This window comes from Dermacentor variabilis, chromosome 4 (genome assembly GCF_050947875.1).
Source record: "Dermacentor variabilis isolate Ectoservices chromosome 4, ASM5094787v1, whole genome shotgun sequence".
NCBI classification, from domain to species: Eukaryota; Metazoa; Arthropoda; class Arachnida; order Ixodida; family Ixodidae; genus Dermacentor; species Dermacentor variabilis.
This window is the reverse complement of record NC_134571.1, coordinates 113,947,083-113,974,031: the sequence shown is the minus strand read 5'-3', so window position 1 is coordinate 113,974,031 and position 26,949 is coordinate 113,947,083. Positions and strand designations below refer to the sequence as shown.

Here is a 26,949-nt window from a genome sequence, read left to right as displayed (position 1 = left end):
ATTTATTTATTTTCTAGTATTATTCTCAATGCGTCGGTAACAGTGTGTGTAAGCTAGCTAGCTGCAAAAACTGTTTGTTGCCATTTGAGGAGCCAAGCTGTATGGGGAGAGTGCACGTTTGGTCTATGCATCGGTATGTATACTCATTGTTTCAAATGGAAAGGTAAAAGACAAAAAGACTAATGGAATGGATAAGGAAGCTGCACACAACTAGAAGAATATTATATAAAGGGTTGCACTGTTTGTTCTTTGTTTTTCACTCTTTTACATATGCCTTCTATCACTGACTTTTCTATGTGTAATAATTATTAACTAAAATTGTACTTAGCCTTGTAGCTGCACTGGAATGACTCTCAGCACGTAAAAAGTGGTGAGTCAACAGCTATGGCCTGTCACTCCTAGTTGCATTACAAAATGTATAGCACACGGATGGCACAGCTAGGGGAAAGGAATTCCACATGTACATGTACTTGTGCTATGCATAGAAGCTAGCTTTATGCATTACTGAAATATTTGTTTCCTGTGCAGTTGCCATAGCAACTCTGCTGAGTACAGCTGTGCTGTTCGTGATATTGAAGTTCAAGAACAGCTGTTCATGCGACGCTGTTGATCACCAATGAGCAGGGCTACCAAACCATTGAGCATAAGCCATGCATGGGCAATACCAGGCTTCTTTCAACATGGGCACAGCTATAGGGGAAGCTGGGACTAATTTTATATGCTATCAGTTAAGTTGCTGTGACAGGGTTTCAGTTCGACATAGGCTTATTGTAATCTCACTATCTCAGAACGGTTAACAACAGCATGCAGCCATATTTATCAACTTATTATTGTGATAGCAATCATATCCAGGCACATTTCTGCCATCGCCTCGCTGTGATTTTCCGTATAAAGTCCACAGGCAATATCACCGTTTCCGCCCGCCCTACTCTGTATGTGTGAGTGAAAGTGCGCGAGGGGCGCCGACAATTGCGGCTAATCTCACCTGCGCGAAAAGGGAGCAGGGAGGAAGCGCTCCATCTTGCGCAGCACGCGAGGCACCCAGCGTTGCGAGCCACTGGGGAGTGGAGTGGAGTGGAGTGAGGGGAGCAGCCTTCTGCTCCGGCTGCAACTGCGCATGTGGTGGTTACACACAGTCACGCAGCTGTATCTCGATAGCGATCTGCGTTGGGCACAGAGTCTAGATGCGTCAACGACTCGTAGCTTTGTGTGTGCTGTGTGCTCTTGGCGCTCAGTTTACATTGAAGCGATAGACAGCACGAAGGTCACTTCACTCACCGCTGCTGCCGCATTTCCTTATGCCAGCGTTTTGACAGCGAGGGTCAGCGGTCATAGAGTGTGATGTGTTCATGTTTGCTGTGCACACCAACACCATGCTTGTTAATTTAGTTAATATGCCTATGTTTAAAACTTTATATGGCCGATAAAACTGCTATCCTTGCTTCGTGTGGCTGTCCACTAATTTGCTGTCGCAAATTACGCTTCGCCTTTCAGCCGAAACTGCGACTTCATGTGATGCTCACTGCTTACGTAACAGCACAATAATAACATGATTACCTTAGGACACTCTTTTCACTACATGTCCTACCAATGCAACTGCATCACACACTATGATGTGACAATGTGCAGGGGGAATAGAGAACTTTTATTGCATTTTCATGTGCGGGTTCAACTGCACGTGTGCAGACTCAAATCTTCCTGGTTGCGCATGAACCACTGTATTGGTGCTACAAGGCAAACACAAGTGTGCCTTTAGCAATGCTTTGTATGTCCACACGGCTGCAATTACACAGTAAACACAATTTCATGCCTTGTACACGGTTGTATATGCAATCATGCCTGCTACAATCGCATGACCGCAGCTGTCACTGTGCACACAGGCAGCCACCAAGAAAGCATCATGATACAGCGTCTGCAAATGACTGGCCAAGCACGATAACCAGTTTGTGTGCTGTTAGTCTGTTGCTCCGTAATTCTCATGTGCATGGGAATACCTCAAAGTGTGGTCAGCGTAAGACCGCTGCTCCAGTCCGACCTTTAGATGTGCTGTCTTCCGTTGCACCGCATAGTCAAGGCTATCTCATCTGCTCATTCTTTGACGTGCTGCACACATGCAATGCGGCCCGGATTGGCGACACAGAACGTCTATAGCCTTCGAACCTGCATGCGCTGGCCACAGGAGTCACTTCTCAACACCACCATTTCACACGCGCCTTGTCATGGCCATCCAGTCTCTTTTCATATCGGTCTCGCTATGCCGCGGCACACCTGCTTACTTAGCAAGCTCATGTTTATTGCAATTCATAGCGCTCCTAAAGCTGCCAGTCTTCCTTTGTATAACATTCCAATGTGTTGCTATTACATTCATTGCTTCGCCCTTGTGGTGAAACTATGTTTTTTTTTTTTTAACAATGCACTGCTGCATCATTCACACGTATTTAGATCATTGACCACTGGCTGGCTCATATTTACAGGGCTGTCATTCATCAGATTAGTCAATAACCGAGAAGAAAAAAGGTTAACCGAGGGGCTCGATTTTATCGGGCCCCTCGGTTAACCTGCCAAAAATTTATAATTTCTTTAATTGAATTAGTAAATATAAGTGATTTCCCCTATGTTGTCCTTGGTGTCTTTGTTTGTTGCCTTCTTATGATATGATACATTGGGCAGTAGCATCAAGAAAGCAGCATGTTGAGATTAGAGCTGCAATTCTCTAATTTTCTGGTTCTTTTTTTTTATCCAAATTTCTTTTTACATGCAATATTCATTTTAAGGAATACAGTAGTAGATTGTATGAATGACTTCTCATTTGTGTTCACCCAAAATTGAAAAGGAGGTATGGCTTAAGTGGCTACTTTTTCTCAAAACATGTAAAGGTTTCAACACTGTTACTGTCTTGACTCACAATACTAATGAGACTGTAAATCCTGAAAGAAACTAACACACATCTCTCTGCACTCATTGTTTCAACACAAACATTTTGCTTCATGCTGTCTTCTGTGAATGTTTTGAGCAATTCACAATTTCCTCACTACGTGGTGGCCCATTGGTGTAGTCTTTCTCTGTACAGTCACCACAACATGTTGGTCGACAAAGTGTTTATGTGTGGATACATTATGTATGCTTCCTTCTTTAAATCACATGGTGCTTGGCCCGAGTATGTACGAAATAGAAAAGAGTAGTTTCTTTTCGTCTCTGACAGCTGTCATGAATTTTGTTCTTGTGTGTGGTTCATTCCTGGCAAGCAAAAGGAGCTCAGCCTTGGTGACAAGGGCTCATTGACTTTGGCAATACTATATTGGTGCGTATAGCTGAGGCTCAGGAGTTTTAAGATTTAAGAAAAATGTGTGATTGTGTTGCTGTGGAAAGTGCAATCTTCTTGGTATGATGGGGCCACATATAGATAAAGCTTGCCTATTTTAAATACATTTGTTTCTGCTTTTTATTCCCGAGGAATTGTGCAGTTAATAAGTGTATCCATCTCTTTCTCTATATTTTATAACTTGCACTCCCTGCTCATAAGTATTTTTAATCTTACTCATGGCATCTGACCTTCTCGCTTCTTCTAGTCTGTCAGATAGAGCTAGTAAATGTTCCCGCGTCATAGTTGCTTACAAGCTAACTATTCAGAAGATTCTCCTGCAGAAGCATGTTGATCCTACTATTCATCAATCCATGCTCTATAAAACAAGTTTCGACCTATCTCGTGCATTCATGAAGAGAAGGCAGTGCCATGCCTCGGGGCTAAAACACGCCGCAGTTGCTCATGCACATAGCGAGGAAAACCCATTTGTGAAGGCAGCATGAATTCTCAGAAGCTACAAATCCCTCTGCAAACACACATACAAAATGTGGGGAACTATTTCAGTAGGGAGTGGTGCTGACCAGCAAATGAATGCATGTAGACCATTGCCTTGATGAAGGAGCTGTGTTTGAACAACAGCACAGATGATTAACATTGAGCATGCTGTGCAAAGTTGTGGACACATTCAGTTACACACAGCAGTGAATTTTGTGTTGAGAAAGCAGAGAAAATGTGAACATGGGCCCCCCTAGGAGAGGGTAAAATAAACAGTCATATTTGGCAGACAAATGCACATGAATTCCTGGGGAGCTGCGTTAGTGGCTGCATTGTTACACTGTAATATACTGTGAAGTATGCATAATTCATGCCAGCAATTCCACAGGCATTCTTGCGTATGTATCACTTGCATTTCATTATTTTGTTTTACTTGGATGCATTAGTTTTCCTTGTGTGCCCGACCCCTTATGTGGGTTCTTTAAGGTAATAAAATTAAATAAAATGAACCAGTACTATTCTATTTTTCATCAAGCGCTCAAAGTAGAATTGAAGGTATGAACCTTTTATAAAATATCTTAGCGTGTAAAGAGGTGATGATATGTACATCTTTGTTATATGATTATAAGGTTTTCTACAAAAGCGAATCAGAAAGCCTTTGTCTCTTTGTCTTGGCGAATATAACGTAAATAGAGATAATTACAAATATAATGTACTATTCTATACACTTTACACTATTTTTCCACATAGTCCCCACACTGGTTCATACATTTGTTTCATTTCAGCACTAAATTTGAAATGCCCCTATGGTAGAATTCGTCCAATTGACTGTGGAACCACAGTCGGACTGCTGTCTTGGCTTCATCATGGCACGTGAATTGCTGTCCTGCCACGAACTTCTTCAGCCTTTCCACATATGTGGGCTGCATTTACCTTTGGATTTCAATGAGCATACATCCCTTGCTCCATAGAAAACTATTCACACTTCATTGTTCATATGCTGTGAATGTGTGAAGCACAACTGCCAACCTGCCACCTTCAACAACTGACAGCAGTGCCATGCTGTGGAGCTACCAGCAGATATGGCTGGGCCAGTCCAAGAAAGTTCCACCGCTGGGAATGAATATGTTGACTTCGCATTTACAGCCCGTAATTTGGCTTAAAAAAAAATAGGGGCAAAGACTTTCTGATTTGCCCTCGTAATTATAATGTGCATAGAAGAGCACAACAAAGCACGAACAAATCATGTTCTATTCATACCTGTTGTCATGCACAGCGTTGCATCCAAATCATGTGCTGCCAAGTGCTGTTTCTTTCCTTTGTGCTATTTCTTAACCTTTTCCCTATATTTCTGCTTACAGGGCGTGACCTTTCCATCTACGTTTGCCATCGTGGCTCGCTGGTCACCCGTGCAGGAACGCAGCTTCCTTCTTGCCATCAGCATGCTAGGCAGCATTCTCGGTACTGCTGTGACACTACCTATTTCTGCTGTTCTGTGCCAGTATGGCTTTGCTGGTGGCTGGCCTTCAGTATTCTACCTCACAGGTGTGTGTGCCATCCGTGAACTGTTCTTACAGTTGGTGATAAGTTGTATGGCTGTGAAGCTAACATGCCAACACAACTATCTGAATGAATACCTTGGACACCATCTTGGCACATACATGTTCATGCATGTAACAGCTGCTTATTGAAGCAATGCTAAGGGTGAATGTTATATCAAGCCAGGTTGGTGCCTCACTTTTTGGAGTCCTATCCATATTATTCGTTGTTTGTCTTCTTTTTGATGTGTGGCAGATAATTACTGGTTAAGGAGGAAAACTGTAGTTGAAAGCTCACCTTCAATCAGTCAGTCAGTCAGTCAATCAATCAATCAATCAATCAATCAATCAATCAATCAATCAATCAATCAATCAATCAATCAATCAATCAATCAATCAATCAATCAATCAATCAAATTGGATTCCATGAGATGTTAAGGAAACACATTGAGAGAGACTGCATATGTTCTTAGCCAAGCCACGCAAAGAAATGCCACTACACTGAACGGTAGAATTAAAAAAAGGATCCTCACAAAGTGCATATTTTGCATTTTTGCTAAATTTTCTGCATGCACTGAAAGTCTACGAGTCTTGTTCCACATGTAAATCAGACAAAGTCACATATTTGTTTTTATCACTGTGACATATATTTGGCTTTGGCATTAGCCCTTTTTTTTTATGGTTGTGGTTAACCATTTTTATTCAGTACCACAACCTGAACACCTTTCGTAATGTTATAGATTCTGTTCTTAGGTCATACCCTAGCTACAGCATACAAAAACAATTTTGGTTAATCCATAGACGACTATTTAGAATTTCTGAGCTTTTAACTTTCATCTACATTTATCAGCTATAATGCCAACATTGTTATGCAAGGGACAAGATATGCGTTGGCTCCTGTGGCTCTTCTGCTATGTGATATTTTTCTAACCTAATGTGACAAGTGCACAGAGGTGTGGGATAGTAGTATATAGCCAGTGTTACCAAATATCATATAGCTCCCAAAAGGCATGGTTAATGGTATTTCTTATTTTCTTTGAAACTTGTTTTCTGCGTCTGAATTTCTAGCATGAAACACCAGAGAAAGGTTGGGAGAAGGGGGGGGGGGGTCTGCAGTTTATTTATTTTTAATTACACACACATATACTGGAAGTATCAACCACAAATATAAAAGGAATCATAACGTGTGATGCATTGAATTCAGAAATGCTAAATTGAGGAATCACCTTAAACTGCTTTCATCCACCACATGGATTAAGATAGCAGTTCATGCTCACCTAGAATTAAAACTTGTCGCAATGCTATATGCCTACAATTTGTTCCACCTTCTACATATGGTAGCAGCGAGGTGTAGTATCTCCATAGACATTGTTATTTCTGTGCACACTATGAGTGTGCCTGTTGTAAGCGGGATGACGAAGAAGAAAGCCTGTGCCAAGGAGTATGCCATGGGGTTTGTTCTGCACAAAACTAAGGTAGTTAACAGAACACCCCTCTCGCGTTGTCGTTGCTACGTGGGCCAAACTTGTAGACACCTAAGTGACAGGCTAATGGAGCACTGCATGCCTTAGCAGGTCCAGCACACCTGGCTCATCACTTCCAAAGGTGTAAGTGTGTTCCGCATCTTGACACTGTACACCTCCTTGGTCATTTCAGTGTAGAACAAAGGTTCATGTGTTGCTACTAAAAACTAAAGGTATTCAAATATGACAATTCCAAACCAAATCAAATACAAATATTCTAGGAAAATGGCCACCAAATGTCCAATTGAATATGAAATATTTCGTTTCCTAACAAAGTGAAATATAAAGCACCCATGGAATAACTTTGGCTAAAAAGAAGGCTTATATACATTGACATTATTTACATGGATTACTTACAGGCATATTTAAATATGCATGTTACGCCATTTGCAAATGGACGTTTGGTCAACTGAGGAGGTTGTAAATGAGAAACTGCTTTCAGATATCTGGTACGCCGTAAAAAGGACACTAATATAGCAAGGGACATTTCATCATCAGTACGCCGTAAAAATGACACCAATATAGCAAGGGACATTTCATCATCAGTTGCACGTAGAGCATTGAGTTCATTGAAGGAGAGAAGTGCCTAAAAGTAGGACGTTCATAATGAATGACTAAAAATTATAGAGCAGGAGTTATCTGCTGCATATGGTGGCTCAGGAAGTGGGGCACCTGTGCAGCAATCGCAGCTTGTCGGCAGCAGAATAATTTGGAACAGCCCTAATTTCCATTGTTATTTTCTTTAAGTCTCCAGTAAATGTCATTATACCTTATATATCTGAAAAGAATGAGTATTCGACGATTTTGATTATTGAATTATGAAATGAAGTGAAAATGGAATAGCAAAAAGTATTCTATTTTTATTCAAAGCTTTGAATATTCACACACCCTTATTAAAACCAAGAGCAATCAAGTTGAGCGATGAAGTTGATCCCCTAAGCAACTGGATGAGTGGCTTAGGGGGTGAGTGGCAAGCACCGTGATGTTTGCCTTTCTTTTTTGTTTTATTTTCTTTCTGCTGCGTATCGATCAGACTTGCATGTAACAAATTACATGTTGTTAATTACTTGTAATCAATTATGCTTTTTTGTAATTTTGTAATTCCATGATTAGGTATGTTGTTTACTCAGTAACACTCACGGTAATTCAACTACTTTTTTCAGACACCAATTAGTACGTGTAACCAGTTACATTTTTAACCAAACAAGCTACCCACCGTGGTTGCTCAGTGGCTATGGTGTTAGGCTGCTGAGCACGAGGTCGCGGGATCGAATCCCGGCCATGGCGGCCGCATTTTGATGGGGGCGAAATGCGAAAACACCCGTGTACTTAGATTTATATGCACGTTAAAGAACCCCAGGTGTTCGAAATTTCCGGAGTCCTCCACTACGGCGTGCCTCATAATCAGAAAGTGGTTTTGGCACGTAAAACCCCATAATTTAATTTTAATTTTAACCAAGCAAGCTATGAAAGGTTACGCAGCTTTGAGCACTTAAATTTAGTAGCAACTATATTGTGCAAACATGCATGGGTTACCTCCTTTGCACAATCAGCGTCCTGCAGCTAAGCCTCGATTACATGAACATGACACGTACGCTTATAGATTTGCACACTCCATGTGGAAGTCCAAGCTCTGAGCTTTTCTCTGACAAGAAATTTCTCCTTCTCTTTGGGAATTACTTAAGGCAGCGTTCATTGGTGGTATGAGCTGCTGCTCATTTCTAAATTCTTTGCCTAGTGCAGCCCATGACTTCTCTGATATGGACAGAAGTTTTTGGCCATTATACGCATCTAACTGTTTGATGTATACATTACTTATGACACCTATTTTTGTGATTGTAACTCATGAACACTATTGTTAGGGTTGCATAATATGCAGCTTTATATTAAATTACGTTACAGATTTGGCCACCTTTTCAAAGAATGTGCACATTTGCTGGCATCCATTGCATTTAGTTGTTTATTTCTAACCGACTAACAAGTGAAGAGTGCCGGAATTACGTCAACATGTTGGCCAACAAATTGAAATGGCGCTTCTATGGCTCGATAGTAATGGCCACGTTGAACAACATTGATGCCAGGAAATCACCTATGGACAATTTTTCAATTACTTTTTGGGGTGCACAAGTTAGTAACTGTACTCAATTACATTTTTGAAGGTGATAATTGTAATTGTAATCAACTACTCTTTGATGATTTTGATGGGTATGAAATGCAAAAGTGTTTGTGTGCTTAGATACAGGCACATGTTAAAGAACCCTAGAAGGTCAACATTAATATGGAGCCTCCCACTATGGTGTAATTTACTGCGCAGCTTTGGGATGTTAAGTTCTGTTATATGTTATGTTTTAGCTTTTTCTCATGTGAACACTACTTGTAGCCTAGTGCTCATTCTGTCCTTTTTTTGCGTGTGTGAGTCTTGTTCTTTAGCACTGGTAAATATGCATCCCAATTTATTTGACTCCGATCTCAGAATACGCATGTGTACTATATGGTAGCAATAGGCGAGATATATTGAACATCAATGTGGTTGCAGTGATATCATGGTGATACTTGCCTGTATTCTTATACATAATCTCATTACAACCAAAATGAGTCACCACAATCATGCACATACAAATAAAGAAATCAAACATTTAAAAACTGTGACAACAGCTGAGAAAGTGTTGGAAACTGGAGCGGTATTCACGAGCGATCACTTTCAGGGTGCGATCAAGTCCACGAGATTTCACATCACTCTACGTACATGGCCGACAACCTTCTTGGTACTATACCAAGCTTCACACAGTGTCAGGAACACTGTCGGCTGTATACTTTGACGTGTCTTGCTGCAAGTCTCACAAAATCTTGTGCAAGTGATCATATTCTCAAAAATGATCACTAGTGAATGCTACGCTTGGTGTGTTTTGGCTGGAGTATATGCTTCATCGTGATGTGTTAGTGACACATTGTGACATTCGCATTATTGACACAGGTTGTGTGGAAAATACAGTGGAGTTTCTTTTGCTGATTAATGTAAAAACTAGGCTAACCTTTGTATGTGGCAATGGATAGATAATACAAGGTGAAATGCAGACAATAGAACAATAGTCTTGAAGCAGCAGCTTGTTTGTCGTGATAAGAAGCAAGTTGTCTGTGGTTGATAGCAAGTTATGCTGATGGCAAGCATATGTCCAACACGAAGCCCTTAACACTCACTTCGTGTGAAAAGATGATGTTCATGAAAAGAGTCATGCTTCAAGTATTATTTGCATATATGTGCTACTGAATTAAACTTGAGGAATGTTTCAAGCAGTGCTTATTTAGTCATTACAATTAAGTTTTAGGAAGTTCACCACAACTCATTTTAATCAGACTGTAATAAAAACAAACTGTGGTTCTTCAGCAGGATTACATGGTCACATGGCAGATCACGCTCACAATAATAATCAGTCATAATCACAATCGATGATCACAATCATAACATGATCACATCTCTTTTCTATTTTGCGCTGATAGCCCTTTTGTGCCGTAGGTTCCCTCAAGGAATGAAACTGAGTTCTCTGACAAACTAATAAACTCGGAGGCCCTTTCTTAGCCTCTCATAGATTCAGAGTACTCCCGTCATACATTTTTGTCTTGGAGGAAGTCGATTGCAGTTTCACTATACTAGTGATAGTAGCAAGCTGTGTATTTCAAAAGAATTTAGTAGCAACATGGTGCATGCATGCTTTACATTCCATGCAACTAATGATCTTGCTAGAGTAGGAAAGAATGTAGGACAAACTTGTAATATATGGTAATGTGCACCATTTTGGACTTGCAGGTATCTTAGGCTGTGTGTGGCTTGTCTTCTGGGTTCTTATTGCATCTGACAGGCCAGAAAAGCATCGCTTCATTTCTCAAGAGGAGAAAAAACACATCGTAGAATCACGTGGTGCAACATTTTCATTGCACAAGGTATGCTGTCTTAACGTACTGGTATTTATTGCTGCTTTGGATTTATTCTTCGCATGAAGAAAAAAGCATTTCACAGATTGTGTCTCACTGACCTGCATAACACACAGACATCATCGCCTTGTTGACGTTTCTATTTATGTCACCATCAACTTATATAATTTACTATCATGTTCTACTGTGACCATCTTTCCTGAATTCAAGAGTGTACATTTTGATATGACCACTCTTACCATACCTTATAATGCAGCATAAATAATTTGTTGCGTCCAAACACCATTGTAGTTGCAAAATTATTTTAGCTGGTATTTTCAGAAATCCATGCATGTTTTTTTAGCACATATGATCAGCTAGCTGCTATTATATACATATTTTCTTTGTGCTATATCATAGGAGAACAGAGCTAAAGAGCTCCCACATGTAACACATATATGGTGTCTGATTTTAGGCCAACCCAAATAGCTCACAAAGTTTTTTTCTTTGACATAGTTTCTTGTGCAAAAACATTTTTCTCTGGAAAAATAAAGGAAACCAGTCAGTGCTGTAGCTGCAGCTGGCCACTTCGCTGACCACTGCTACAAATGCAAATGCTCGCCATGTTTTGTTAATGCATGCATGCTCAGGCAGCTCAGCAGGCAGATTGACAGGAAATTATTCTAAGCTTTTTGCATATTAGAAACTGGTGATAAATGCATAAGCACATGTCTTTTACACTCACAAGGAAAGAAGTTTCATATCTGAACAGTAATGTTCAAGTCAGTGACTTGCAGTGGCTTGCTGTCCGTGGTTTGTTTGTTCTTTGCTGGTTTGTTTGGACATTTGTTTGTCCTTTTGTTCACGTATGTGGTGGTCTCCTTGCGCATCTTCGATTCATCACTAGCACTCCACCCTGTCCCCTCTCTCTTCCCGTCAAAATTTTTATCGAGCTAAAAGCTATGTCACAATAAAAGAAACAGCACCAACTAGCCCAACTATCTTCTTTAGTTAGTTCACGAAGTTGCGTATTATATTGGTTGTCTGCAGTAGATCTTACATTGAGCTGTTATAAAAAAGGGCCCCAAATGCTGTGAAGTGAAGAATTTGGGCTGCTGTTGACATCAGGATATAGTAGTGCATCGCAATATAGTTGGGTGAGGGAACAAACGCGAGTTAATGACATCTTAGTTGAAATCAAGAAAAAGAAATGGGCATGGGCAGGACATGTAATGAGGAGGGAAGATAACCGTTGGTTATTGAGGGTGACGGACTGGATTCCAAGGGTAGGGAAGCGTAGCAGGGGGCGGCAGAAAGTTAGGTGGGCGGATGAGATTAAGAAGTTTGCAGGGACAACATGGCCACAATTAGTACATGACCGGGGTAGTTGGAGAAGTATGGGAGAGGCCTTTGTCCTGCAGTGGGCGTAACCAGGCTGATGATGATGATGATGATGATTATGAGTGTTTCTTATTCATACACATTCATAGCCTCATTGTTTGCCCTGCTTTGAAAGGACAAAGGGGCCATCTGATGCTTATATATTGTTTTTAAAGCTGTCTAGAATGGGTAGCTTGCTGGTACTGAGTGACATTGTCCGTTTTCTTTTGGTCTTAGTCTGTGCCTTGGGCGAGCATACTGACGTCACGAGCTGTCTGGATGTGCGCCCTCATCAAGTTCTGTGGTGCATGGAGCTTCTACACACTGCTCACTGAACTGCCCAGCTACTTAGCTGATGTGCTGCATTTTAACATCCAGAGCGTACGTACAACTACTCCAGTTCCTCCCAGCTACCTGCTGTGTATTTACGTATATATCTAATCATCTATTTCAATGGGAACAGACTGATTAAAGGTCTCCTGAAGTAGATGCTGCAATTCTGTAACGTCAGCTGGATTACTTGAACGTGCATGCAGGCTTGCAAGACACAAAATATACACTGCTTACATGCTGTAGCATGTGCATGTTTATGAAATTTCCAAGTAGTACATTTTTCTACTTTCCTCCTTTTTTAGGTGCTTAATAATTCTGTAATATGCTAAACTTTTTAAGCTAAAGTTAAATTCTCAAAAATAAATTTAGGATACTCTCTAAATAGTATTATTCAGTATGAAATGCAGGCACCTATCCTAAGTACCAGTAATGTATGTTATGATTTTCTGATGAGCACATTTTGCTCATTATGGGTGCCAAGGCTGTTGACCAATGTGCACCAGAAAATCCATTGGCAGAGAATGTGTTCAGTGTGGGATAGCAGACGTAGAAGCAACAACAACAACAACATCCAAAAGACACAAGAAATTGGAACTAGAGTGAGAGTAAATTTTGACTGTGATTTCAATCCTTTAGAATTCACCACACAGGCTCGATCTTAGTGTTTGGGAATAGTATGATACGTTCTGACTGTACAGTTTTAAACATGTTTGTGGAGGGTAAGAATTTGAGTAATTATGAATACTTAAGAATGATGTTTACTTGATTAATAGGATGAGGGACATCATTTTCTTCTTTTTTTTTCTTTCTACAAAATGTGAAAGCATGTGCCCTGATGTGAAAAGTGCTTTGAAAAAGAGAGGGAAAAATGAACTCTGTAAGTATCTTCGAAAAACACTTTGAGGAGTGTTATATTAAATTTGCTGTCACTTTGGAAGTAGTACTATCCTCACAATTTGACACTGCAGCAGCCATTGTATCATATTATTCAATGTATATATTATGTCAATAATGCTTGAAATTGGGATAGTCAGTGACATTCCGTCATTATTGTGCCAACGTTAAGGAACATCCATTATGCTCTGCAACTGTCAATTCATAGATTCTGCACTGTCATTATGCTGTGTGTCCTGAAGTAAATAAGATGAATATGTGGGGCCTTTTTTCGGTCTGTTACCTCAATTTCAGGACGGATCTCTGAATGCTAGTGTCTACTTAAGTCAAGTGCCTGTGGGCCTTGGATGCAGCTACTTAGCTGATTATTTGCGAAGAAAGGAAATTCTTGGCGTGACAAATGTGAGAAAAGTTTTTGAAAGTATTGGTAAGTTGTCTGCATTTTCGTAATACTAATAGCATTGTCTTAATTCTTTCAACGTATGTGCGAGAAGTGTTAGCCAGCATTGCAAGATAGTTCATTATATTTTATTTCAACCACTGAAGAGGGCAGTGCGCAAAACACATAAATATGAATGAGTAGGGATGAAAAAGAAACGCATCTGTGCATGTGTTAGCATGACAAATGGATCAGAACTCTATGTAGTAAATATTTTCTGGAGCCCCTCATCATAGCTTTCTTCACATACAGATTGTTACTGTGGGAATAAGGCACCATAATATACATATAATTGTAAAGAGACCTCTGACTATAGTGCACATTTGTCACAAATATATTCACTCAATATATACGAAGGCCATGTATTTACTTAACGAGGAACATGTGCTTTTGGGCCATTCTCTCAGCTGCAATTTCTGGCATGCTTTTGCATAGTTCTGGCACATTCTAATGCATGTTTTGTACAGTTAAAGCTCGATATAACGAAGTCGGTAAAATAGACAATTTGCTTCGTTATATAGAAACTTCGTTGTATTGAAATTTGACCTTTTATGCAAATAAGTACAGTCACCGATCTATTTATTTTACACGGAAAGGCACGACAGAATTTTCCGAATTATTGGACAACCTAAAAAGGCAAATTTGAATGAGAAAACTATTCCTTTCGATGAGTTTGGGAGTTGGCAACGAATGATACGGTTTCATGCTACGTCGACAATATATCTTCACATCGGCGGTATGAATTAAGCAAAGCCAGCCATGATTTCATGCGCAATCCGCCAAAACTTGGCTGATAGCGTCACCCACACTGGGACGACGCCACCTTGAAACGCGTCGGCAGCGGAGAGCGAATGCTTCATCTGCCTCTCACTCCAACGGGTCACCGAAACTCAATATTACACAACCTCCATATTAAAACGCGCAACAAGATAGCTTACATGATGCCATGCCATTTCGGCACGCCCACTCTTTGCACACGCGGCAGGTTCAAGTTTGGTTTATTTCAACATCAACATCTACAGACAGTGATGCTGCGGACAGTGGACAAAAAGCCTCAAATGTGTAGGTTACTTCTAAAGCAGGGTGCGTGGCTGCGTATGCACTCAGCCGCGCTTACAGCTGCGCGAAACTGCGGCGAAAACGTGCGCCAGAAACCTAGACGTCTGCCAACTGCTGCTGCTGTATGACTGCTGCTGTATTCCACCCCCCGCGGCATGGACCGGCCACATCCACGTAGAAGATCGACTCTGCGTTTGTTGCCATAGTGGCGTTGCAAGGCATCCGTCCTCGCCTGGCGACGACCACTGTGGTCTTCCCTATCCATCTTTGTGGGGAGAGGTCGAACTCTGATGGCGCGCCTCCAGTGTTCGGGCACTCGGACCCGTTCCTGAATGTGAAAGCTGTGTTTCAAGTGGAGCCGGTCCAGCAAATGCCATCCCGATTTTGTCTGAGCTAGATGTGTGTATTGGCTGGTAAGGTGGGCTTCCTTGAGCTCCTGAAAGGTGTTCACTACTCCCAAAGCGAGAAGTCTCGAGTTCGAAGTTGCGACATGAAGGTCAAGGGCCCTCTTCATTACTTTGCGGAGGATGACCTCAAGTTTGGCTTCATCCTGTTTCCGCAGATGGAGATAGGGGACCGAATATAGAATTCGGCTGGTTACAAAAGCATGAGCTAGCCGCACAGCGTCCCTGCTTTGTAATCCCCCTCTCTTGTTCGAGACACGCCGGACCATTCGGCCCACTTGGTCCCCAACCTTGCGGAGCTTTTCTAGTGTTGTGTCTGCTCTTCTTTGATTGTGGATAAAGAGTCCGAGAATTCGGAGCTCTTTGGCCTCATGTATGGGACTACTAGCCAAAGAGAGACATATTTGTATGTCCACTGCAGGACGAAGGCCTCTCCCTGCGATCTCCAATTACCCCTGTCCTACACCAACTGATTCCAACTAGCGCCCGCAAATTTCCTCATTTCATCACCCCACCTAGTCTTCTGCCATCCTTGACTGTGCTTCCCTTCCCTTCGTACTCATTCTGTAACCCTAATGGTCCAACGGTTATCTAACCTGCATATTACATGACCTGCCCAGCTCAATATTTTTCTCTTAATGTCAATTGGAATATCGGCTATACCCATTTGCTTTCTGACCCAAACCGCTCTTTTTCTGTCTCTTAACATTATGCCTAGCATTCTTTGTTCCATTGCTCTTTGCGCAGTCCTTAATTTGTTCTCAAGCTTCTTTGTCAGTCTCCAAGTCTCTGCCCCATATGTCAGCATCAGTAAAATGCACTGATTGTACACCTTCCTTTTCAATGATAATAGTAAGTTTCCAGTCAGGAGTTGACAATGTCTGCCATATGCACTCCAACCCATTTCTATTCTTCTGTGAATTTCCTTCTCAGGACCAGGGTTCCCTGTGATTAATTGACCTAGGAAACATACTCTTTCACAGATTCTAGAGGCTGACTGGTGACCCTGAACTCTTGTTCCCTTGCCTGGCTATTGATCATTATCTTTGTGTTCTGCATATTAATCTTCAACCCCACTCTTACACTCTCTGTTTGTCTGCAGTGTTGCTGAATAGAACAGTGTCGTCTGCAAACCGAAGTTGCTGAGATATTCGCCGTCGATCCTTACTCCTAAGCCTTCCCAGTTTAATAGCTTGAATACTTCTTCCAAGCATGCAGTGAATAGTATTGGAGAGATTGTATCTCCTTGTCTGACCGCTTTCTTTGTAGGTATCTACCTACTTTTCTCGTGCAGAATTAAGGTAACTGTGGAATCTCTGTAGATATTTTCCAAGGTATTTTCATAAGCCATCTGTACTCCTTGTTTACGTAATGCCTCTATGACTGCTGGTATCTCTACTGAATAAAATGCCTTGTCTGATCTTATCGCAGCTGGACTTTATATGGAACATGGTGCTGCTCCACTTCAGAAGCCACTCTAGTCACATGGTGTGCGATTTCAGGGGTGCATTTACGTACAGCCACTTGTAATTCCATCCTTTCACCATCTGCCTCTGCGCAAGTTTCCGTTCGTTGTCTTGGTATTAGTTTGCGGCGGCAGTGTAATTTCATTATACTGAAATTGCATACAAACACACTTCATTATATTGAGGTTCTAAGTACACAATGTTCTATGGACAACAAGTGAAAAAAATGTAAATACTTCGTTATATCGAGAATTTCATTACATTTAAGTTCGTTTTATCGAGGTTTAACTGTATTTCTCTTCAAAAGTAAGCGTTCTTGCTCACTTCATTAACTGCGTTACAGAAAGTGGGTGCAGGCTGATGACTTCCCTGTGCTTTCTGTGTGTCAATGAACTCCTGATGTAGCCAAACCTTGCTGTAGTATAGCTAAGGGGGAGCCAAAATTACTTCAATATATTTATTGCTCGATCGTTGTCTATATTAATGCCCAACATTGTATACCGTGAGGGGTAGGTGTGTTGCGGTGAGTTACCATTGGGAAAGCCGAAGTTAAAGCATTACTGCTTTTGTCAGCAGATTTAAGCCTAATTGCCACAAAGGGATCATAAATTTTATCTTCCTCATAAAATAAAGAAAGATGTTTATTCTGTCCATGAATTGAAACTTCCTGCTTTGTTATAATGAGATTTTAAATGTGTAGGTTTATATGGAAATTTCAAGGGGAATTATCATTCGTTTGGTATATTCGTTAGTTTATTATAACCTCTTCCATTATATAATGAGGTTTGGTTGTAAACCAATTAGTCTGTACATATACCATTTGCTTCCTTGCCACAATGCCTCTTGCCCTGCTGGGGTAGCCTTTTGGGTATCCACGAGTGATATGTCATTGAAAGGATCTTTTGGTTCATATTCAGTCTTTCCCAGTACATCACGACAGTGGCATGCACCCATGCATAAAAGGCAATGAAGTTGTCAATGTTGGCAATGAAGTGCTATGTGCATGAGGTCAGTGAAATCATTCCCCTTATTCTCTTGTCAAATAATTCCCTTCAGTACTGTGAGCTGTCTCCTTCGTCCCTATACTTGGGGATCCTGGCTGGTCAAGTGTGCAGCCGTGCGTGACCTGATGTTCTTATTGTTGCTGAAGAGTTAGGGCTCCTCCTGTCTGTGCCAGTGACATTAAACAACAACAACAACAACAACAACATTTCTTTAAGCACAAATAGATAAATGTCAGGTTTTTCACACTTTTAGGGGCAAAGCCTTTCTGGTATTCTTTAGACTTGTCACTGGCTATAGCTTAGCTTAACTATCTCAGACTAAAATTCCTGAAAACAGCTATGCACAAAGATGGGAGCATGTGACAGCACTTAAAGTACTGACAGGGCAAGTTCTGTGTTGGTATTTTGGGTTTTTTTTGCATGCCCATGATAGTTTTGTCTGCATTCTTCTCTTGTGTTCAGGATTGCTTGGACAGGCCATTGGCTTGGTTGGTGTTGCATTTGCGGGCTGCGACTGGAAGCTTGCTTTTGCGATGCTGTTAGTTGCCTCCACATCTGGTGGTGCACTGTACGGAAGTGAGAGTGTGCTACCTGTAGATGTTGCTGCAGAATATGCTGGTAAGTTGTATATTTCCTGTTTTGTTTCTTTGTCTAATTTTTTTTTCCATGACTAGCACGTACTATGAATGCGTACTCAGCGAGTGGAAAGAATGTGAATTCATAACCTTTAAGCTTTAAAATCTGGTAGGCACTCTGGGGTTTACCTATGAAGTGGCAGCTAGTATGTGGAATTTCACACTGACCCTCGGCTCACTGCAGTGCTTTTTCTGACATGTGCTGGAAGGCACTTTTGTTGATAAATAGGTTTTATCATCTGATAGGATGAAATCAGGAGTGAGTTTCTTGTTTAGGCATTTAATGAAGTAAAATGAAAGTGTAGTATAGCCTCAAATAAGCTATTACATGCGAGTATTCACAGAGGAAAACTAAGTGTGTTTCTTTTAAAGATTATTGCGCGGTTTCTCATGCGATAAGTAGAAGTGTAATGATGCTTTTCTGTTGTCATTATTTAGGGGCTGTCATGGGCCTGGTCAACTGTATCTCCAACAGTGCTGGCATATTTACACCTCTTGTTGTTGGCTACCTTACAGAAAGCAGTGTAAGCGGATATTTATTTTCAGTACTTATCATAAGTGAGAAGCAATCAGCTGTACTGTATAATTGCCGTACTGTATGATATTACCAGTGACTAATCATTGTGCAATTTGTCTTTGAGCTTGCCTCCTGTTGTGGCTAACAACCATCTATACTGTGCTCTTGCTTTCTTTGTGAACAATACTGAGAGGCACTACATTGAAAATGCCACCTTAGCCTAATATGAATTAAACTGGCTGGTTTGGATCAGTTTTCTTTTTTTACAGTACAAGATTTCTTTTCCGCTGCTTGATTAAGAGTAGGCTCGCATTTTCATCCGGTCATTTTGAATCAGCTTATACTGCGGCACATTGCTTTGTGTTTTTCTGCCGCCAATGCAGGGATTTGACTGGAAGCTTTAAAGCGCATCATTTCACTTGCATCGGCTGTGGATGACACGTTCCACTGCGATCCTGCGTGGGATGCTGCATTTATCTGCCGGATTTAAATTATTAAAACCCGAGCATTAGCAGACCACTAGTTCAGGTACTCAGGTAGCTTCTCCGAAATAACCAGTGAAATTAAGTTGCCATTGCTGGAAATATATTTCAAAGCACTGTAAGGTAATTTGTGCTCAGCGCAGGTAGTGTTAATTAAGTCAGGCTTATTACGGATGAGCTTACTCACAGAGTTTATATTTGTGCACCTTTAATTTCATATGACATAAGGTACATAGCATACTGAAATTTTCTTAGCTTCACATCAATTTTAATCCTCTGTGTACATACATTTGCGATCCCACCTGATTGAAAGCTAAATGCCATGTGAACACTGTATGCAGGAAACCACTGAACAGTGGAACAAGGTCTTCTTCGCATCTGCCGGTGTGGTCACCTTTGGGGCAGTGGCATTCCTCCTTTTTGGCAAGGCTGAGGTGGAGCCTTGGGCACGCCAGCCATGCGGCTCCATCAATGACTCGTGCTCACTTCTGGTCCCCGCTGATGAGGCAGCAGGAGACAGCGACTCTGTCTCGCAGACCGCAGAGACTACATAACTGGTCTGTGTGCAGTGTTATCTGTGACATTACAGAATCATTCACAGCTAGCTTTAAGCTTGTCTGTTAACACCACTGCCACTTATCATGTAAAAATAAAATTGGGACCTTTCTCAATCTCTGAGGAATGACTAACACGTGTGTTACGACTGATTAAGGTAGACTGAGCGGCACTGAGTGCTAAGGAAGATGACATAAGGTAGAACAGGAACACCAGCTGATGTGGCATTTCATTCGGTGTGTTTAGTACTAAAGGTGCAGATTATACCCACTGGGTAGGCTATGTTCAGCACTGAAGGGGGAAACATAGCATCACAACTCTGTGAGGGAGCTGATAAAACAGCGGGAAATTCTTTGGGAGTAATGAATAAAGTGATTTGAAGTATATCTTTTTTGCTGATACCGGCCATGTGCAGAATGAGAAAGAAAGGAAAGAATCTGCCTCCCTTCCACCCTGTGAAAGTGGATTTACAACGAAGCTGTTGTGGGAATTCGACAAGTACCACCACCGAAACTGACGTTAGACGAGGTTACACAAGCACCACCACCACGAGCGACTTACGCCACGCACACACACATGTACGAAAGTGCAGCATGCACCTTCATGTTTCTATGCCCTCTGCCAAGTGCAAGTGCCTTGTTGAACTAAATGAATAGTAAATTGCATCAGAAAAAGTTTTAAGTACAACTTACGCACAAGCTGCAGACATGATAGCTTTGGGCTATAATATGAATATATGAGAAAACGAAATTATGTTACGCCGAAACTGAAGGACAAAGCCCTTTTTCAGCTGCTGCTTGAGGTCTGTCTGAGTGGCCGTGGCTGCTAGGTGGCGGTACTGTTTTTGGACAGTGTTTGCCATAATGTCGATTACGATTGCAGCACACATGCGACAGATGCAATGGGCAGACTGCCCACACACCAAGCACAGATACACTGTGTGCACACGTCCGTCACGTGCGCATGCACATGTGCAGAAGTGCAGCATACATCCTAATTCTTGTAGGCCCTCCACTTAGCACAAGTGCATTGTCTAATTAATTGAATGTCTCAAAGTTCAATGCGTCAGAAAATTCTTAAAGTACGACTTACACGCAACCTGCAGGCATGATAGCATCTAAAACACAGAGTCCTTTTCCAGTTGCCTTTCCAGGTCTGTCTGAGTGGCCGCAGCTGCTAGGTGATGGCACTGTTTTTTGGTCGAGCCCCCGACGAAAAATCCCAACCAACTAGAGGATAACAGCTTCGCTGTAAAAAAAAATTGGTGGATCCAACACATATGTGTGAATTGGTGATAAGTGAAGTTTTATTTGATGTTTACTGAAATGTCTTCACTTCACTTCTCCCGATACTTCACTTCCATGTAGCTCAATGCTCCTTGCTCAATCTACACTCTTGTCCCATTTTGCTCACTTCACCTCTCAGTGACAACAGTGACGTCCTATGGGTATCTGTGGACGTCCACGGCCATGGCATGAGTATCCTAGGGATTTGTCAAATATGTCCTGTGGATGTCCCTCATGTTACAGTTTGGCTGCACTTTCTGTGTCCTGTGGACATCCCTTACCCTTGCATATCCTGAAGGGACATTATGGGGACATGCTGCATACATTTTATGAATGTATGCCAGGGCCTTTTGCGCAGAGCTTGCCATAATGCTAGTTATGGTCGCAGCACATGCTGTGTGACAGATGCAATGGGCAAAGCATCCATGCATAAAGAACTGATAGATTGTGTGCACAAATTACACATGCACCTACGTGTGTGGAACTGCGGCATCATCCTTATTCTTCTAAGCCTTCCACTAAGTGCAACTGGCTCATTGATTTAATTGAAGTTTTTGAGAGTAAATTGCTCGAGGAAATTCTAAAATATGACGTACACACGAGCTGCGTACGTGGTAGTAGCTCTGGATTGTAATTTGAATATGCGAGAAAACGTAATTCTCTTACCAGGAAACTCAAAGACAAAGCCTCAATTGGAGGACAAATATGCACATTTATATGCTCATGCACCTGTGGGATAACCTTGATACAGTTAAGACTCGATCTAACAAAACCTGATTTTACAAAGTTCCCAATCTAACAAAGAAATTTCCATTTCCCGGTCGGTACCCATCTGGTTCAATGTTGTCATAAGCCCAACTTATTGAAACTTACTTGGCTACCAAACTTGATGTGTGAAAAAGTGGTGATTTCTGCTGATTTCTTTCTAATTTTGACACAGATGTGTTTTTCTCCTAGCCTGCACTCTAACGCAATCATGTTAAAACATCTGGCCGCCCTAGTCATGGCCCTAGCTTTGTTTTGACGAGGCTGCATGCTTTGCCCATGCATGGAACAACGGACTTAGCAGTCGTTGATCTCTTGAGACGGTTTGCTGGGACCCGCAAGGGAACCGAGGATGCATTACAAGCACTTGTAGGCTATGAGAAGTGTGCGCACCCACTGTTGGTGAAGCGCACACATGCGAAGATGAGTTCTTTCACTACAACGTACTAAATTCGCAGTTCTCTCCTGAGCACCGAGGTGTGTTTCTTTTCCTTCTGTTTTACGCACTAACAATTCGAGCCGGCCTTGCGGACTTTTCACACACACAGGCCTGGTTTAGCGGAAAATACAGTGCCACAATAGCTTTTGGGTGTCATTATGTTACAATTTTAGATTTCGAAGGACTGAACAATCTCTTTCTCGATTTTACGAACTTCCCGATTTAAGAAAATAATTCGAGTATGGTCATCACTTTGTTATATCGAGCCAAAACGGTGCATGGACATTGGGACGTTATTCAGATGTCCTATGGATATTATGTTCCCTGATGGAACGGAATGATCGCTGTGTCTAATGTGCTGCTGGATAAAAGCTAGGTCAACCTTGAGCAGTTTTTTCTAAGAACTTTTATGCAGTTTTTGATGGCTGCTGTAGTATATGTATATATATATATTGTATGCTGTATGTGCAACAAATTTCTGGAATTATATTTTGTCACGGGTCGTGATGCTCATTTTTGCCTCAACCATTTCTTCTCGACCACCACTTTATTTAGAGATGAATCTGTAATCTATGACGTATCTCTGCTTACCAAAACTGTGGAATCCATTGAACACCATTGTTCCAGATGCTTTCCTTGTGATCTTGTCAAAGCCGCACAGCACTGCTAAAGCTGAGCTTTGTGTCCTAAGGAAAGATGACACTGTAAACCTGTGGTTGCTCAACCATTTCTCTGCAGTTAATTACGGATGCAATTGAGCATAATAGGGTACTGGACACTCATCTTTTCCCTGTCAGGCTAAGCAATGCACTGCAGACAGGTATGTATGACGTGGTCCTTCAACAACAGGGTCATTTATTGTTGACCGGCACTAACATTTTGGGTTCAGTGTCCAGCCTTTGAATATACCAATGACAAAAGGTAAAACAAAGCTGGACATATGTAATGTAGTTTTCGTGGTGGATGCTTGGCAGTCTATGGCAATGCCATCATATGCTTACATTTTAGCAATGTGTACGAGCATATTAGCAATATACTGAAACATATGTGCTGAAAGATGTGTCTTATTTCCTCAGGACCAGTGATACAGTATGCTGTATGTGTTATTGCATTAACTATAGTGAGTATGTGCTATTTTGTTCCCTTTAGTACTTTTCTTTTGGTGATGCATGTTTGCCATACACAGACTTGCTCTTTGCTGGAAAATGTGTTTTGTTTGTTCACTCTGGCATGGACCTATAATAGAATTGCAGTATGAATGAATAAATATATATGTGCTCGTCATTGTTTGAAGTGGAAAGAAATGCAGTTTGTTTAGGTCATCTTGAGGTGACTGATACTATACTGCCAGCTTAATTTTAGGCTGTAGCAAACATTGTACACAGTTTAATTTTTGTGATTTTCACTGCCCACCTACAGCTAACAAAAATTTGGTCCCATGAACAATTTGTAAGACCAGGATTTCCTCTGATGCAATAATGATGCAATGCAATAACACCGTGAGTGGTCAGATTTCCAGAAAAATTGTTGCTCTCAGTACCTCTGTTAGACAGTGCTAGACATTGTATGCTAGATAGTGTGAAAAGTCAAATGATGAATACATGTCTTCATCTTTGCCACACTGTTAGTAGCCACAAAAGTCAATGAATGTTATTGGCTTTATGCATGGCAAATATACGCATTTTGTACTTTACTATATCAACTTCATCAGTCATGTTCTGTTTCTGTATTTGTATACACATAACACTGACATGACTGGCTGGCAGCTCATAAATGCTGTCTTGAAATGTGATGTAATAATGTATATTATTTGAAACTTTCCTTTTTTTTTTTTTAGACGTATGGTTTTTATCAAAACAGAGCTGTGAGGGCTGACAAGATTTTTTTTTTTTTTTTGTGGTGTCATGCACTTTTCATCACCACTAAATGGCTTCATTTTCTTACCTTATTTAATTTGATATCTTTCCTTATTTTTTATTCATATCATAAGCATGCTGTGTACTGCAACTAAATATTCATAATATTGTTGATACTTTTTGCCAGTATTATAGTTTCATTTTTACCATTGTTACTACACAAAAGCTCTGTCTGCCATTATTTTACTAGAACATCTGCTCTGCTGATGATCTCTGAGGGTGTCATGTTGTTTTGTTTTGCTTTGTGTACTGTCAGTCAGTCAAAAAACGGAAAACCCTGTCTTATTAGGCAAATAACTTCAGTCAACATTTTCTGTGATACCACATCTATAGATGACCACAAAGAAAGCTAAAAACTTGTGATTTGAACTGACCTTAAATTATTGCACAATTTACACATAAGAAAATATGAGTCTTATGATCTGTTTGCACATGAAAAATGCTTCCAGAACTAGCAATAGCTATGTGTGATATCTGGGGAGCATGCTGCTGAATGTTTCAACAGCAATATCACTGATGTGTACGAACATGCTTCATTAGTTACCAACGGTTTTGTAATGTGCTGGTAGCAATTAGTAGCATGATACTGGATGTAGTGGTACAAAATGATATTTTAACTGCATAAGTTGGTCCACATTGCATGCTTTCATGCTTACGTACAGAGTGTCCCAGCAATCATGCATGAAGCTTTGCAAGAAGACAGATCATTCTATGCGAATAAGACCAATCGAGTGCATGTTGTTCGGAGTACAGTTGAGAAGTCAGCAGCAAGATTTTGTTACTGGCCATCTAATTGGTTAATCAAAATTGATCAGATAACTTTCTAATTGTAATTCTAATTGTCAAGTTATCAATTAGGGAGTTGTAGGGAATTGTGAGAGGTGTTAAAAATCAGATTTTTCCAGCAAAGTACACGTCACTCGTTTATGTTTTCCGGTGATGAGAGAAAGCCCCAAAAATGTGAAAAACACCACGTGACTATGTGGCCCTACACATAGGATAGCAGTGCCATCAAAGAGTCCCATTGGGAAAGCAAGCTGTCCATCTTGCACATCTCAACTACTGTGGCTCAGCAAGTAGCTACACGTATACTTATTCCACGATGCACCCTCAACTCCAGGCATGCTGCCTTGAGCAACAAGCCTGAAAGGAACAGCTTACTTTACCGCTGAAACTGTTTGATGGTACTGCTGTTTGGGGCATTCAGGTGCATATGGTCATATATAGTAGGTGTTACTTCATGTTCATTGATTGTGTTAATTTTGTTTAGTGTGCTTGTGCTGCGCAAAAATAACAAAAGTAGGTTGCCATACTTATCAATAATGCTTTTACTTGGTAGCAAACATACCGTAGTATATGTCAGTGACAATGTAGGTGCAATTATAAAGAGATACTTTATTTTTTCTGACATGCCTGAGCCACTTATTGAACATAATCTCAAGCTCACCTTTTTTGGCCACAGAAGTGTCATGTTGAGTGAGTTTACTTGCTTCAATTAATTAATTTAATTATGGGGTTTAACATACCAAAACCACTTTCTGATTATGAGGCACGCCGTAGTGGGGGACTCCGGAAATTTCGACCACCTGGGGTTCTTTAACGTGCACCTAAATCTAAGTACACGGGTGTTTTCGCATTTTGCCCCCATCGAAATGCGGCCGCCGTGGCCGGGATTCGATCCCGTGACCTCGTGCTCAGCAGCCCAACACCATAGCCACTGAGCAACCACGGCGGGTAGTTTACTTGTTTCTGTGTAGTTGTTTGGTTGTGTGTGTTTATTCATGTGCAAGTTGCTTAATTATGTGATGTAAATTACACAATTATGGCAGGCAGAGATTGACATCAGTGTAGGAAAATTATGAAAGCATTGCTTAATTACTGGTATTGTAGGATAACTTGGCATTCTTAAATGACACATAGATGGAAAAAGTTCGGTAGAGCTCTAGTGTTCAGCCATATTGTTTTTAATAATAATAATAAAAAAAACTTTTTACCTGTGTGTCGTGCTGTGATCATTTATACTTTGGCTGTAAAGTAATAAATATGCTTGTTTTGTGATAAATAAATGCTTGTGTATACTCAGAAAGAGTTGGTTCTGTCTCTCTCTTGTGTGCTGCGGACAGCAGGATATTCTAATACATTTCCTCGAGGTAAAGCTACTGAGCTGCTACATAACAAGCAGCAAACAGTGCTAAACAACAGGACAAAAAGAGGGACACAGAGCACAGCACTGTCTGCTAGATAAGGCACAAAACTAAACTTTTTAAATATTCTACTCATACTTTTGTAAGGACACTCTTGCAAGATTACGTGTAATACAATCATTGTAACTCTGTAGTGAAATTCTTATTCTTGGCCATGTTATTGCTGGTCAGTGGAACACACATTTCTACGGACACTATGGAATTTCATATCTTCAAGGCTAACATCATTCTGAAAGTCCTTCTTAAACTGCAGGCATGTGAAATGCTGAAAGAAAAAGAAAATTGCATTTCCTTACGCAAGCTGCACTAACGCGCACCTTCATGCATATCCCGTGTAAGCTAAGTGTTTTTGTGGAGCAAAATATAATTTTGCCTTCTCTAATTTTCTGCATTGTTTACAAA

At 40.9% G+C, this 26,949-nt stretch overlaps 1 protein-coding gene across 1 annotated transcript in view; it reads left to right on the top strand.

Annotated features, from left to right (window-relative positions):
* LOC142579639 (sialin-like) overlaps positions 1 to 26,427 on the top strand; it is a 33,838-nt gene extending 7,411 nt beyond the window's left edge. The window contains exons 4-10 of the mRNA XM_075690039.1: positions 5,161 to 5,344; positions 10,666 to 10,799; positions 12,387 to 12,530; positions 13,671 to 13,803; positions 18,211 to 18,366; positions 18,822 to 18,907; positions 19,724 to 26,427. Coding sequence (XP_075546154.1) covers positions 5,161 to 5,344; positions 10,666 to 10,799; positions 12,387 to 12,530; positions 13,671 to 13,803; positions 18,211 to 18,366; positions 18,822 to 18,907; positions 19,724 to 19,936 — 1,050 coding nt within the window. The 3' untranslated portion in view covers positions 19,937 to 26,427. The remainder of the gene's footprint in view (positions 1 to 5,160; positions 5,345 to 10,665; positions 10,800 to 12,386; positions 12,531 to 13,670; positions 13,804 to 18,210; positions 18,367 to 18,821; positions 18,908 to 19,723) is intronic.
* The last annotated feature ends 522 nt before the right edge of the window (positions 26,428 to 26,949 follow it).